Source organism: Oncorhynchus gorbuscha, linkage group LG07 (assembly GCF_021184085.1).
Source record: "Oncorhynchus gorbuscha isolate QuinsamMale2020 ecotype Even-year linkage group LG07, OgorEven_v1.0, whole genome shotgun sequence".
Lineage (NCBI taxonomy): Eukaryota > Metazoa > Chordata > Actinopteri > Salmoniformes > Salmonidae > Oncorhynchus > Oncorhynchus gorbuscha.
The window spans coordinates 57410790-57425839 of record NC_060179.1 but is presented as its reverse complement, the minus strand read 5'-3'; the positions used below and the strand labels follow the sequence as shown (position 1 = coordinate 57425839).

General features: G+C 46.8%; 1 protein-coding gene across 1 annotated transcript in view; it reads left to right on the top strand.

Moving 5' to 3' along the window:
* Nucleotides 1–5317: 5317 nt before the first annotated feature.
* The window catches only part of LOC124039017 (unconventional myosin-XV-like), a 31332-nt gene continuing 21599 nt past the window's right edge, over nt 5318–15050 (top strand). The window contains exons 1-20 of the mRNA XM_046354906.1: nt 5318–5376; nt 5880–5943; nt 6055–6164; nt 6364–6438; nt 6591–6788; nt 6904–6967; nt 7066–7179; nt 7337–7516; nt 7711–7824; nt 8891–8949; nt 9071–9194; nt 9397–9492; nt 9636–9893; nt 9997–10074; nt 10170–10318; nt 10419–10464; nt 10559–10683; nt 10889–11003; nt 13075–13250; nt 13380–13470. Of these exons, the coding sequence (XP_046210862.1) occupies nt 5318–5376; nt 5880–5943; nt 6055–6164; nt 6364–6438; nt 6591–6788; nt 6904–6967; nt 7066–7179; nt 7337–7516; nt 7711–7824; nt 8891–8949; nt 9071–9194; nt 9397–9492; nt 9636–9893; nt 9997–10074; nt 10170–10318; nt 10419–10464; nt 10559–10683; nt 10889–11003; nt 13075–13250; nt 13380–13470 (2295 nt within the window). The remainder of the gene's footprint in view (nt 5377–5879; nt 5944–6054; nt 6165–6363; nt 6439–6590; nt 6789–6903; nt 6968–7065; nt 7180–7336; nt 7517–7710; nt 7825–8890; nt 8950–9070; nt 9195–9396; nt 9493–9635; nt 9894–9996; nt 10075–10169; nt 10319–10418; nt 10465–10558; nt 10684–10888; nt 11004–13074; nt 13251–13379; nt 13471–15050) is intronic.

Sequence of the window (15050 nt, the reverse complement as noted above, 5' to 3'; positions counted from 1 at the left end):
AGCCCCAAAACATCACTGCTCTAGAGGAGATCTGCATGGAGGAATGGGCCAAAATACCAGCAACAGTGTGTGAAAACCTTGTGAAGACTTACAGAAAACATTTGACCTCTGTCATTGCCAACAAAGGGTATATAACAAAGTATTGAGATAAACTTTTGTTATTGACCAAATACTTATTTTCCACCATAATCTGCAAATAAATTCATTAAAAATCCTACAATGTGATTTTCTGGATTTTTTTGTTCTCATTTTGTCTGTCATAGTTCATCTATGATGAAAATTACAGGCCTCTCATCTTTTTAAGTGGGAGAACTTGCACAATTGGTGGCGGACTAAATACTTTTTTCCCCAACTGTATTTAATTAGTCTGTTCTAATGAGCCAGAAAGCCCCTTAGCCAATAGGGACTATGATGATCTATGCCAGAATGCTCTGTTCAGAGTTTTTTGTAATATTGTACACCTTCTTGTAGCCAATATAGAGACTTCACATTGTTGAAACATACCTTGTCCATAATTGTAATAAAAAAAAATTGCTTGCATAGGTTTTTATAGATAAGTTATGTAATGCTATTCAACTGGAAAGATGATGAATTTAAGGTGAAATAGAGAAGAGGGGAAAACATGGAAGGAGAGCATAGCCCTTTAATTCCAGAGCACTGATGGAATCTCTCTCTTCTGAGAAGCCACTGCTCTTTCTTTCTCTCCATCTCTCGCTCTCCCTTGTCTGTCACCACCTATTGTGAGTGTCCACACACCTGCTCTCACATTTCCTCTCCCTCATTCACCAGCTGCCCATATGAATAGCTGTATATCTGAACGGACTGCCAAAGACAGTTCAATTATTCAAATACTGTGTGTGTATGTTGTCTTTGTTTGGGGTTAAGTTATGTGTGTGTGTGCGTTTGTTGTCGTTATTGGTGGGTCAATGTGTGTGTGTAGGTGACACCAGTACTTGAGGACAAGCAGAAACACTTTCTGGACCCCCAGCCATGCCCGAGGATCACCCGAGAGGCCAGGTAAGCTATATCACCCTGATACATCCTCTCACTGCGCTACCCCGGCAGGGTAGAACCATTTAGATTGACCTACAGATAAAACATGGTTTAGATCTCTGCAGTGTAACTTTATCCATCTGAGATCAAACATTTATAGCCACTTAGGATGTTTCATTTGTGTTTTGTTTTTCTATATGATAGTGGTTAGCAATAACCTTAAATTGTGTTGTGGTAGTTAGCCATAGCAAGTACTATGTTGCGTATTATAATATACTATCCACTATACTGCAAGTATGATACTACTGCTGTGATACTGTAGCTAATGGGGTTAGCAGCTAATCTGGCTCTCTAACCTAAGACTTGTGTGTCAAGTGGCCATCCAGGTGTAAAACGCCTGAAACCCTGTCCTAATGCTGACTGACTATGCTTGACAGACTCATCACTTGACCTGGTGCCCTTGCATTTATTTATTCATTGATCGATCTAAACCTTCATGTGTTAGCACCAGAGTAATTATGGTGCTAACAGGCAAGTTGAAGGTTTAACTGAAAGTAAGAGACATGATAAGAAATATTTAAATGTCATTGAAACATTAATTTTAAATGTCATTGAAACAGTCATTTCAGGCTATTTCTTATTAAAAGAAATGTATGTCTCATACGTTGTTATTCATTCCTGTACTGTGTAACTTGAACTTATCTACCATATTCTTAGTAGGTATGTCCCTATTCTGCAGGTAACCATTTTATTCAAACCAAAGATGAATAAAAGCTGATAGAGGTCATCCGTCAGACATGTCACTTGTAAAAACCAAAGGTAGGACCAGTAGAGAAAATGAGAGAACCAACAGAGGAAAGAAACCGAAGGAAAAAGGAGAAAATAATTGTTCCAAACCACCACCTGCAGTGAGAAATGGAAAAGAAACTGTAGACCAGAAAGAAGAGGTCAATGGCAAAGGGAAGACTAAAAAGGGAGAGAGTAAAATGAAAAAGCAAGAGGAGAATGGCAAGAGAGGTAAAGAGCAGACTAAACAACAGCCGAAAGAGGAGAAAGGTAAGAAAACAGTGAATGGGAAAAGTCCGAATGGTAGATCATCCCCTCGGAAGGAGAAAAGCATGACAGTTGATGGCGGTACGAATAAAGCTATCAAATCTAAACGTGGATCAAAAATACCCCCAACCAAAGGAGGGAGGGCAGACACACCTACACCTGTAACAAAGCCTGTCATAGGGAGTGAAACAGAGGAGACTGAGGAATCTGAGAGCGAAGGAGAGAGTTCAGTGGAGGAGAGCGAAGAGGAGGAGCCTGTTTGTGTTGAGGAGACAACTGAGACAGAAGGGCTCGAGACAGAGGCGACACAGGATAGCAGCGAAGAGGAGGTCGAGGTGTCAGACACGGAGAGAAGCACAGAGGGGCAGGTAAAGGAAGAATCAGAAAAGGAACCTCCAGTAGAGGAGGAATCAGAAAAAGAACTTCCAGTGCAAATCAGGAAACGAGGGGAACTTGAAGAGGAGCCAGTCAGTACCAGTGAGGAAGAGGAGGAAGAGGAAGAATCAGTGGCAGTGACCAGCGATGGGGGTGAATCTGAGAAGGTAACTTCAAGGAAAAGACGGTCGCCCAAGAAAGCCACCGCTGTACCACCACTCAGTTTGACGCCCAACGTCACTGCACCGGCAGGGTGTCTGAAATCCAACATGTTCATGAAGAAAAAGGGCCAGGCTGAAGAGAAGGTTGACAAACCTAAGAAGGCCCAGAAACCCACGAAAGCAGAGAAGAAGAAAGCTGAGAAAGCAAAGAAAGCAGAGAAAAAGAAAGCAGAAAAGGCTGAGAAAAAGAAAGGGAAAGGGAAACAGAAAGCTACTCCAGCAGAGGAAGAAGCCCAGCCTCTGAAAGATGTCTCCCTCAGCAAGGCTGACGATGCAAAACACAAGGCCCAGATCCTGAAGCTAGCCAAACAAACAAAAACCTCCATCAAAGACAAGAATGCTTCCTCTTCCCCATTGGAGTTGCAGGAGGATGAGGCTGCCTCAACTTCATCCAAAGCCCCTAAAGGCCTATCACGGGTGATGCTATTGAAATCAAAAGGAAATGACCGCCAAGCCTGTCTGGGTGAAGGAGAACAGGAACAAGGGAAAGAGGAGCAACAAGATGGTGAAGGAGAAGCCAAACAGGGGAGCAGGAAAAACATTGGCCTGGTCCTGGGCAGAGTCAAGATGGCATCTGTTCGACAAAGGAGCAATAAAATGCTGGTCAGGCCTGGAGAGGAAGCAACTACAGCCGGGTCGACAGATCCAGTCTCAGCCAAACCCACAGACAATCTCGTCACTCGTAGGAAAGGTGTGACGACTCTACGCCATGTCTCGGGTTGGATCAGGGGGAAGATGCCCAAAGGGTTCAACCTGAGGAATAAACTGAAAGTAGTGACCCAGGCCATTGGCTTCTCCCGTTGGCTCCCTCTCCAAGCCATCAAACAGAGGGAGGGAGCCACTAGCTCCAAACACAGCCTGCTTAAACATCGGATGGCCATGCGTGTGGCTAGTAAGACCAGCCTGGCCAGCAAGAAGAACCGAACCTCTGGAAACGGAGCCGAAGATAAGTCTGCTGTCACCCAGAAGAGGCAAGCTGGGGAGTCTGGTGACGACCCCCACTCCACCTCCCCTCCAGCAGCCATCGTGCTTCCCAGGATGAACAAGCTGGGCATGGGAAAGGCCATAGGAATTCTACCAGCCCAGCCATCCCAGACTGCTCAGCCAGCCTCCTCCACCACCCCAGGCTCCAGCACTGCTGTGGGAGCCACCCTCGAAGCACCCAAGCCCCCCAAACCAGGAGCCAGACTGGTACTCCCAGTCAAACCGGACCTCACCCTCCTCAAGTCCATAAAGAAGCCTGTTTCTGGAGCAGCACCAGAGCCAAAGAGGACTGAAAGTACAAATGGGAGCACAGGAGCACAGAGACCTACACCGGACACCAGCAACGAGGACAGGAAAAGGGAGGCGGCACTTAAAGGCAATGAGGGTTTCAGCATCCTCCAGGCAGCCAGGGGCAAACTGGGCAACGATCAATTCAAATTGACCAAGCTATCCAAGCCTCTTACTACTGCTGCAATAGAAATAGGACCCAGCCGTGGAGCTATAGTCAAAGACAGGGAGACGGGGGCTGGGTTTGCCGGACCCCCCACTGATGGTCCTGAGTCTGGAGAACCTGTCAGACTGACTGGAGAACCATCCAGAGTTGGGTCTAGGGTGGGGTCGTACTATGAAGAAGAGGCTGATCGAGAGGTGGCCCAGCTGATGGGAGGGGGGGGGCTGTACCCTGTCGGCCCTCTGGAGGTGCACTGGGCTGGGACGACTCGTATGAGCGGAGACCCACAGGTATGTGGATGACCTTTTGGTGATGAATTGTTTTCTTTGTATTATAATAATATCTAACAGAAAACATTTTAAATATGTGGATAGGAGGATAGCATTTCAGTTAACCAACTTACGTAAGCCTCTCGGGTATCACAATCGGACAGATAGCATCACAATTACAATTGTTACACAAAACTCCACTATCATCCCCTCCCTCAACAGGACTGGCTGCGAGCGGATACCCTCCTGCCCCACCAGACAGTGGAGAAGCTGACCAAGTGGACGGTGTACGAGGATGGGAACCAGACCAGGACTGTGCCGACCCACAATGGGAGAGGACCCTGGGAGTCTGAGGACCCTGCTCAGGACATGCTGGAGAGTCGTCTCAATAACACAACGGTACTGCGATTGTTCTGGCTTTATTTATTGAACTTACAGTATGTACCCGCGATGCGCTGGACCAACAACTTCACAGCATGGATAACGTCATTTGGACAATGCTGTAGCTTCAGGGTAAGCATCTATGAGAGCAAAACAGGCAATATAACTACTTATCCTTGTTCACTAAGCATCACACTTCCTATTCACCACTGTCAGTCTGTGTGTGTATTGACTAAAGCCTGTAAAGCAGACCTCTACTAGTTTATTTATTTTCTAGTCAGTACCAATACAATAGAGAATGGCACAAGCATACAGTGTATCAACTATCACAGTGACTCAGCCTTTCCCATGAATACAGATGTATTGGTTACCTATGGTAGAGGGGCTCTGGGCGGGGTTATGGCACTGAGGGATATGGTTAGAGTACAATGAAAAGTGGAGGAGAAAAAAAAACAGTTACTGCTTGACAAGAAATATAGCATCGGAAAGAAGGCACAGTAAGTGGGTCAGGAGAAGGATCCATTGTACATGGTTCTGGAGGGCGACGTGTGGCTGACACGTGCCTGCTCTGGGTTCACCTTCAGGTCGCGATGCCAGGGTCTGACCAGGCTGTGGAGGTGGACGAGGTGGAGGATCTATCCCAGCTTGAGTGAGTGTGAGAGAGAGAGGGCGTGCACACAGTCAGGGTGTGGGAGTAACCGATGACATGTAATCTGATTGCATTTTATTTTTTGAACTGTTGTAATCAGACAATAGATACTTTTGAAAAACTAGGTGAGTACTCCTAGGATAACTTCTAATTCAGAGAGGATGTTTGCGGGACAAAATAAAATATATTAGGGCACCTTTCTGTTTTCTTAGAGACATTCAATTCAGCATTGAAAGGTGCAAGTTTAAGTTTGTTCCACCTGAGCGAATCTGGCCACCAGTCAGAGACACACCAAATGTGTTTGATGGATCCTTTGTCCTCTTCTAATGCTTCTTATGGGAAAAGTAATCCAAAAAAAAGTAATCACGTTACCGATTTGGGGGTGATCAAAAAATGACGTTACTGATTACAGTTATGGACAGGCAACTTGTAACTGTGACGGATTACATTGAGAAGGTAACCGACACACACACCGCTCTCTGTTAACTGGTGTATGTCTCCAGGGAGGTGTGTGAGAGCTCTGTGCTGCTGAATCTGAAGAAGAGGTTTCACCGGGACTCCATCTACGTATGTAGCCTTACAACTGAACATGAGGAAAAACTCTGATCTCTCTCTCCATATCAACATGTGTATCTCAGCTCTACCTCTCAACCACCATCTTTCCCCTGTGTGTCCCAGACGTACATAGGTAACATGCTGCTGTCACTTAACCCCTTCAAGCCCCTTGACCTCTACACAGAGGACCTCCGACAGCAGTACCAGGGCAAGGAGCAGAAACGCAACCCTCCGTGAGTAACAGCAGAGTAACCCAGGAGTAAATCGAGAGTGAACCCTAGAATGAATCAAACCCACTGTAATGCCAGAATAACACAATTATAACTAGGCTGCCAATCTGAGTGACAGCAGAGTAACATGCACAGAGTAACGCCAAGGGAAATCCGCCTGTTGCTAATGTGAGTCTGTGGGTCTGTGTCTCTACTTGTGCAGCCATGTCTATGCTGTCGCCGATGCAGCCTTCAGCCAATCTCAGAGCTCACCACAAGAGCAGTGCATCGTCATAAGGTATGTCAGAGGCACCAGTCTCTTTCTCTCTCTCTCTCTCTCTCTCTCTCTCTCTCTCTCTCTCTTTCCTATTCTCCTTATCTCTTTGGAGGCCTGTATTGACCTATCATCTTGTCTCCAGCTATTTTGAAGTGTATTCTCTCTTTCTACAGTGGTCAGAGTGGATCAGGTAAGACCGAGGCCACCAAGCTTATAGTCCACTACCTCAGCTCCATGTACCAAGGCATGAACAACAACCTCAGACAGCCCATGGAGGTGCTGCCGATTCTAGAGAGTTTTGGTAATGCCAAGACCATCCTCAACAACAACTCTAGTCGCTTTGGCAAATACCTTCACGTCCACGTTCTCCAGTATGTCCTCCTCTAGGAGCCTCATCTCTTTCACTCTGTACAGAAACAAAGTTGTGTTCAATTGGCACCCGGAGGGGGTGAAAAATGTATTTCAATCTTTTTAAATGGTCGACAGGGGTGTGGTGGTGGGGACATCGCTGTCAAAGTACCTTCTTGAGAAGTCACGCGTTGTCTTCCAGGTGAGGTCTTCGTGTGAGACAACTGGGTGCATATTCCTCATAGCCTCAGTCTGACACGTTACTCATGGGTCACCAAACTTGTACTGTCTCTGCGTCAGGCCAATGAGGAGAGGAACTACCATGTGTTCTATGAGCTGCTGGCGGGGATGAACGACTGGGACAAACAGGAGCTCTATCTGCAGGGAGCAGAGACATACTACTACCTCAACCAAGTAAGCCCCAATTAGTAGGATCAGTGGGATCAAATGAATAGAATCCGTTAGTAAAATATAAAAAAACCTGCACATCCCAGGTGTTCCCTGGACCAGGATTGAGGGAACAATCAGTCGAGCTCAATAGATGACTTCGGCCTCCCTCTCTCTGTGTCAGGGCGGGTCCTGTGAGCTGAAGGGGAAGCTGGACAAACAGGACTTCCTGTTGTTGGCCCAGTGCTTTGAGACGATTGGTCTACACGCCGACCAGATCTCCACAGTCTGGGCCATCCTCTCCTCCATACTACAGCTGGGGAATATCTGCTTCAGTTCCTACGAGGTGTGTGTGAGAGAGTGGGTAAGGGAGGGTGAGTGTATGGTGGGTGTATTCTTAGGTGAGGAGGTGTCTGTCTGTGCTCAAAGAGGATGTGAGTTGTTCAGAGTAGTATGCATGTTTGGATGTTTTTCATTAATTTGTACGTCTGATACACAGTGTACGTGAGAAACAGACAGTAGAGAAATATCTAATACTGTACGCTTGTGTGTATCTAGAGTGAGTCGTTTGAGGTGGCCCGTATCTTCAGTGAGGCAGAGGCCAGGAGAGTAGGTTCTCTCTTGCAGGTGTCTTCAGAGGCCCTACAGACTGTCATCACACACAAAGTCACGGTCAGAACAAACCCTTCGCCGTGCCTTCACCCTTCATTCTCTCTTGAACTATTCATACATGAGCTGATCTACAGTGCCTTCAGAAAGTATTCGTACCCTTTGACTCATTACACATTTAGTTAGTCTCCCAGTGTCTGGTGAAAAGCAGACTCAACCAGGTTTTCCTCTAGGATTTTGTGCTTAGCTCCATTCAGTTAATTATTTTTATCCTTGAAAAACGCTCCAGTCCTTAACGATTACAAGCATAACCATAACATGATGCAGCCACCACTATGCTTGAAAATATGGAGGCTGGTACTCAGTAAAGTGTTGTATTGGATTTGCCCCAAACAAAACTCTTTGTATACAGGACAAAAAAGTTAATTGCATTGCCACATTTTTTGCAGTGTTACTTTAGTGCCTTGTTGCAAACATGAATCATGTTTTGGAAGATTTTTAGTCTGTACTGGCTTCCCTTTCTCTCTGTCAATTAGGTTAGTATTGTGGAGTAACTATAATGTCGTTGAGCCATCCTCAGTTTTCTCCTATCACAGCCATTAAACTCTGTGACTGTTTTAATGTCACCATTTGTTTTCATTTTGACCCATCTACCAATAGGTACCCCTTTGTGAGGCATTGGAAAACCTCCTTGGTCTTTGTAGTTGAATCTGTGTCTGAAATTCACTGATCGCTTGAGGGACCTTCCAGATTGTTATGTGTGGGACACAGGGGTAGTCATTCAAAAATCACGCTAAGTACTTTATTGCACACAGGGCAACGTATTATGTTCATTGTTAAGCAAATGTTTACTCCTGAACTTATTTATGCTTGCCATAACTAAGGGGTTGAATACTTATTGACTCGAGACATTTCTGCTTTTCATTTTGAATTGATTTGTAAAAATAAAAAAATATGGGAAAAACATAATTCCACTTTGACATTATGGGGTATTGTGTGTAGGCCAGTGGGAAAAAACCCCATCTCAATTGAATCCAATTTAAATTCAGGCTGTAACACAACAAAATGTGGAAAAGGTCAAGGGGCTCACATTTTTTTTCTGAAGGCACTGTTCCTGTCTCCTCCTCAGGAGACAACCTATGACAGGATCTACTGCCCCCTGTCTGTGGAAAGTGCCATAGAATCCAGGTACTGACCGAGTCATGCACTGCCGTGTGAGTGAGCTCCTCCACCTTATATTTGGAGTTAATCAATACTATCTAGAGCAGCATAGAAAAATAATGATCTATTATCTATCCCTTTCTCCTAGAGATGCCATAGCCAAGGCCCTGTACTCTGTGTTGTTCGATTGGCTGTTGGAGCAGATCAATGATTGGCTGAGTCCTACAGAAATGGACAGCACCGTGGGGATAGTGGACATCTATGGCTTCGAGGTGAGGGGCAATGAGGACCACAGTAAATGTTTTAATGGAGAATGTGCGATTTAATCTAATGATAATATGCTAGATTGTGAGCTAGATTAGGGTTGGAGCGAAAACCTACAGGACTGCAGCTATCTAGAAACAGGGTTGGGCCGCCTTGTTCTATTGCATATTATATGCATTTATTAAACATATATTTACCTGTGTGTTGTAGGACCTGGGAGTGAACAGCTTTGAACAGCTGTGTATTAACTTTGCCAATGAGCAGCTGCAGCACTTTGTCAACAAGGCCGTGGTGACCCAGGAACAGGTCAGAGGGCTCGGGTCAGAGTTCACAAGTCAAACAATCAGTAAAGTCATTGTGCGTCTCTAATAGTTAATGGGGTTGACAGTCATGAATACTGATTAAAAAACGGTGGCGCTTGTGCGTGCATTCGTGTGTGTGTTCTCCAGGAAGAGTACAGTACAGAGCAGATCCAGTGGTACCCCGTCCCACTGCAGGACTTCCACTCCTGTCTGGACCTCATCTCCTCCAGACCACATGGTATCCTCCGTATACTGGATGACCAGACCTGCCTACCCCAGGCCACCGACCACACCTTCCTCCAAAAGTGCCACTATCACCATGGGAACAGCCCACACTACACTAAGCCCAAGATCCCTCTGCCTGTCTTCACTGTGTATCACTACGCCGGAGCCGTCACGTACCAGGTGGTTCTAGCTTCTTAAGTGTTTAGGAACCACTGAGTTAGGACATGTTGACATGGATGGACAGAGTGATTTTTTTTCTCTTTATGTTCCTCTCTCTCCGTAGGTCCATAACTTTCTGAATAAGAACCATGATCAGTTCCGCACAGAGGTGGTTGAGCTGTTTGCTAGGAGTAGACTGAAGGTGAACTTGTCATTCCTGTATGCTTAAGGGGAATCAATCCATCACTCACTCAATTACCCATTCAATCAATCAATCAATCGATCTCTGTATCTCAGATGGTGTCAGGGCTGTTCCGTAAGGTGCAGGATAAGTACCTGCAGCAGAGAGAGTTGGGCTGGAGGGGTAAAGGTCACAGGCAACAGCCCTCCACGGTGGCAGCACACTTCCAGCAGTCCCTGACTGAGCTCACCACACGACTAGAGAGGTCAGTTTTTTTTAACAAAAAGGCAAAATATATTTTCATTTTGTTTGCTGAGAGAAGCAAGGCAGTGGTGGATGATCTGTTTTTTGCCCCTTCCATCCAGGTGTAAAACCACCTTTATTCGATGTTTCAAGCCAAATTATGTCAAGGTGAGTTTGCAACATTAAATGTAGCCAACTGCGCCCTTTCTAGGCCAAAATGTACAAACCTATATGATCTCATATCCTGTCCGTCTGCCCTCAGCTTCCCGGTATCTTTGATGTGGACTATGTGTCAACCCAGCTGAGGCATGCTGGGATACTTGAGACCATCACCATCAGGAAGGAGGGATTCCCCATTCGCATCCCCTTCTCCTTCTTTATGGAGAGGTACTGGCCAAACCAACCAACGCAAACTAATATTCATTCACACGGTTTAACCACCATCCACACACATACAGTCCCAACCGTACAGTATACCAGCATCTCACTGGGAGAAAGTCAAACTCGGAGCCAACCACCACTTGCTGCTTCATAGATCTCGGTGAGCTTCTCCTCAAATTATTATTATCCGTCCCATCTCCCTCTTACCCAGGTATGGAATCCTCCTGGTGGAGCGACCAGCCACCATGTCTGATAAGGAGCAGACCGTGGCGTTGCTGAACTTTGTAGGGGCTGATGAGGGACAGTACCAGCTAGGACTCACTAAGGTACCTAAGAAGCCGCTGTAACACTGTACAGTTGTTTCATAGAAGAAAAAGAAGCTCTATCCAAGCAAGCCAAGTCTAGTATCTTTGACCAGGGTCTAAAGAGTAAACTGTGTGTGTGTGTGTGTGTGTGTGTGTGTGTGTGTGTGTGTGTGTGTGTGTGTGTGTGTGTGTGTGTGTGTGTGTGTGTGTGTGTGTGTGTGTGTGTGTGTGTGTGTGTGTGTGTGTGTGGCCCTAGCAAAGATTCAACATCTGCTTGCAAATGTGCATATCTCACAGGTTCTGAAGGAAATTAATAACACAACTGTTCAAGTGGTGAGAAAGTGGATATGCTTAAACACACACGTGACGTTATGGGCCGGCAGGGTAGCCTAGTGGTTAGAGTGTTGGGCTAGTAACCGAAATGATGCAGGTTTGAATCCCCGAGCTGCCAAGGTACAAATCTGTCGTTCTGCCCCCTGAACAAGGCAGTTAACCCACTGTTCCTAGGCCGTCATTGAAAATAAGAATTTGTTCTTAACTGCCTAGTTAAATAAAGGTAAAATAAAATATATAAAACCTTCCTGAGCCAAAGAGAGGGGGGTTTGGGTGTTCCGGATTTTGAGTGGATTTACACTGCTACCAGACTGACTCGCCTGTTGAACATGCTCAACATTGACCATTCCACAGCTGGAAAATTACTACACCTACGGAGGAGGCCACGGACACTGAGGACAACTTAATTTTCCATTGGAGTCAGGTCAGACTGGCCGGACCTCAACGACCTGTGTAACAAGACTGGAGTGGAGCTCAGATGGACACGGAGCCAGTGACTGTGTTGTTGTGTAGGACCCCTGTGTTGTTGCGGAAGCTTCTGATGGAACATCTCATCCTACTCCTTGGTTTCAGATGGACGCAGCTACGACAGCACTGGACCGGCCTGCGTCCCCAATCTGGACTGTGCTGACCACTCGGTCTCCCATTCCATGTAGCACAATACTTTTACTGTTAAAGCTGCACGTTCTACCAACAAAATATAATCTAGCGCTCTGGTACTCTATGGTACTCTATGGTATTCTACATACATAAAATTCACAAAAGCTCTGATGAAGGCCATGAGACCGATACGTATGCTTATTAAAGATCAGTGATACTATCAAGAGCAGTGTGTGGTTTCCTCTTTCATTCATCTTGTTCAACTGTTGCCATGCAACGTTTGCTCAGATGTGCGAGTGCCTTTTGAATCAAATGTAATGAAGTCTGTTGCCAATGTTGTGAATAGTTGCTGTTCGTTGATAGCCGTGACCGATTTCTCGACCTGATAGCCAGCGTGGTGTGACAGGTTGTCTCTCCCAATAGCACATATCCATAAACATTGTTGACCCTGCTGGTCATCTATGAACGTTTGAACATCTTGGCCATGTTCTGTTATAATCTGGCCACCCCTCAGAGCCTGGTTCCTCTCTAGGTTTCTTCCTAGGTTCTGTCCATTCTAGGGAGTTTTTCCTGGCCACCGTGCTTCTGCATTGCTTGCTGTTTGGGGTTTTAGGCTGGTTTTCTGTACAGCGCTTTGTGACATCATCTGATGTAAAAAAAAAAGAAAAGAAGGGCTTTATAAATACATTTGATAGATTGATTGATTGTGTAAGAGGAACCTGGTTTAATGCTGATGTGTTCTCCTGTGTGCCAAATATGGCAGATGTTGTTGTGAGGGGAGGCGCTCATTTTGGAAGTTGGCTGCTCATTTGACGACAACATGGAGCAGGCCTTTGCTGACAAGCTTCTTAATTACCAGCCCCTCGTGGCAAAGCTCGGACAGCCTTGGGTGGAGGTGCAAGCTGCTGGCGCTGATATTTGGCAGTCTCGGCCACTTAAAGAGGCTTGCAGTGCGTGGCATCCAGATTGTGGGCCTGCCAAAAACTAGGGCAAAGCAATTGGCTAGATACTGCTCTGTTTAAGCTGTCGTGGCAGCCTAGTTGTTTGGAGAAGGAGGTGCTTTCTGTACACTTGAGTGCCGTTTAAAAAGTTTGTATCCTTTTTGAATGTAAATTGGATTGGATTCAAATAAAGTATTTAATGTGTGGCGTGCGTGCAGGTGTTTCTGAAGGAGGTGCTGTACCAGCGTGTGGAGGACAAGTGGAACAGCACTCAGACCTGGGCTGCGGTTACCATCCAGAGGAACATCAGAGGGTTCATCTGCAGGCGCAACTTTAGGTTCTTCAAACAGAAGGCCATTGTCATCCAGAGCCACATACGAGGACATCAGGCCAGGTATGGAGAGATGAGAGAGAGATGTGTAACAAGGGAGGAGACAGAAGAAAAACGAAAAGTCTTGAGATTGAGATTGCGGTTAGTGTGTCCACCTGAAAGTGACTGACTGGTTCCCCTGTCTGTGTACAGGCAGTATTACAAGCGTTTGAGACTGTCCTTCACTCAGTTCTGGGCTGCAATGATGATCACCAGGAACACAATCAAGAGACGCCAGTGGAGGGTAAGATACATGTGCACACACACGCACGCACACACGCACACACACGCACGCACACGTACGCACGCACGCACACACATACGCACGCACACGTACGCACACACACACACACACGTACGCACACACACACGCACGCACGCACACGTACGCACACACACACACACGCTCGCACACGTACGCACGCACACACGCACACACGCAAGCACACACACACACACACACACACACACACACACACACACACACACACACACACACACACACACACACACACACACACACACACACACACACACACACACACACACACACACACACACACAGAAAATAATCAGCCTATCTATAACTGAGTCAATTAACATGTTACTTGGCAACCATATTATGTTTACAGCCTTTATAGATAGTGCTATAAATTCCTGTCTCAGTCCATTCTGTTGCACAACACCAATGGTAAAAGAACCCTATCACAGGTATAAAGGAGGAATGTTTTTCCCCCTTCACTCTCTCTCGCTCTGAAGTCGTTTCCCCCTTCCCTCTCTCCCCCACCCTGAAGTCGTTTCCCCCTTCCCTCTCTCCCGCCCTGAAGTCGTTTCCCCCTTCCCTCTCTCCCCCACCCTGAAGCCGTTTCCCCCTTCCCTCTCTCCCCCACCCTGAAGTCGTTTCCCCCTTCCCTCTCTCCCCCACCCTGAAGTCGTTTCCCTTCCCTCTCTCCCCCACCCTGAAGTCGTTTCCCCCTTCCCTCTCTCCCGCCCTGAAGTCGTTTCCCCCTTCCCTCTCCCCCACCCTGAAGTCGTTTCCCCCTTCCCTCTCTCCCGCCCTGAAGTCGTTTCCCCCTTCCCTCTCCCCCACCCTGAAGTCCTTTCCCCCTTCCCTCTCTCCCGCCCTGAAGTCGTTTCCCCCTTCCCTCTCTCCCCCACCCTGAAGTCGTTTCCCCCTTCCCTCTCTCCCCCACCCTGAAGTCGTTTTCCCCTTCCCTCTCTCCCCCACCCTGAAGTCGTTTCCCCCTTCCCTCTCTCCCGCCCTGAAGTCGTTTCCCCCTTCCCTCTCTCCCACCATGAAGTCCTTTCCCCCTTCCCTCTCTCCCGCCCTGAAGTCGTTTCCCCCTTCCCTCTCTCCCCCACCCTGAAGTCGTTTCCCCCTTCCCTCTCTCCCGCCCTGAAGTCGTTTCCCCCTTCCCTCTCTCCCGCCCTGAAGTCGTTTCCCCCTTCCCTCTCTCCCCCACCATGAAGTCCTTTCCCCCTTCCCCCCCTCTCCCGCCCTGAAGTCCTTTCCCCTTCCCTCTCTCCCGCCCTGAAGTCGTTTCCCCCTTCCCTCTCTCCCACCCTGAAGTCATTACCTTCCATGTTTTGCCTGAATCCTCATTGAATGCATCTTGATACTGTTGTTGTACCGTAATATAAAACCTTATGTAGTCTACTACTGTAGTTTAATCCTATGGCCTTGGACCAGCGTGGGAGCCTGGCTGTTTTTACGTTTAACTGTGCTATATTGTTGCCTTGAAAAGTTTTGCAAACAGTATGACTGTTGCTTTGGTACTATCTGTTGGTGTTTGGTACTCATGTTTATATTCCATGGTTAAATAA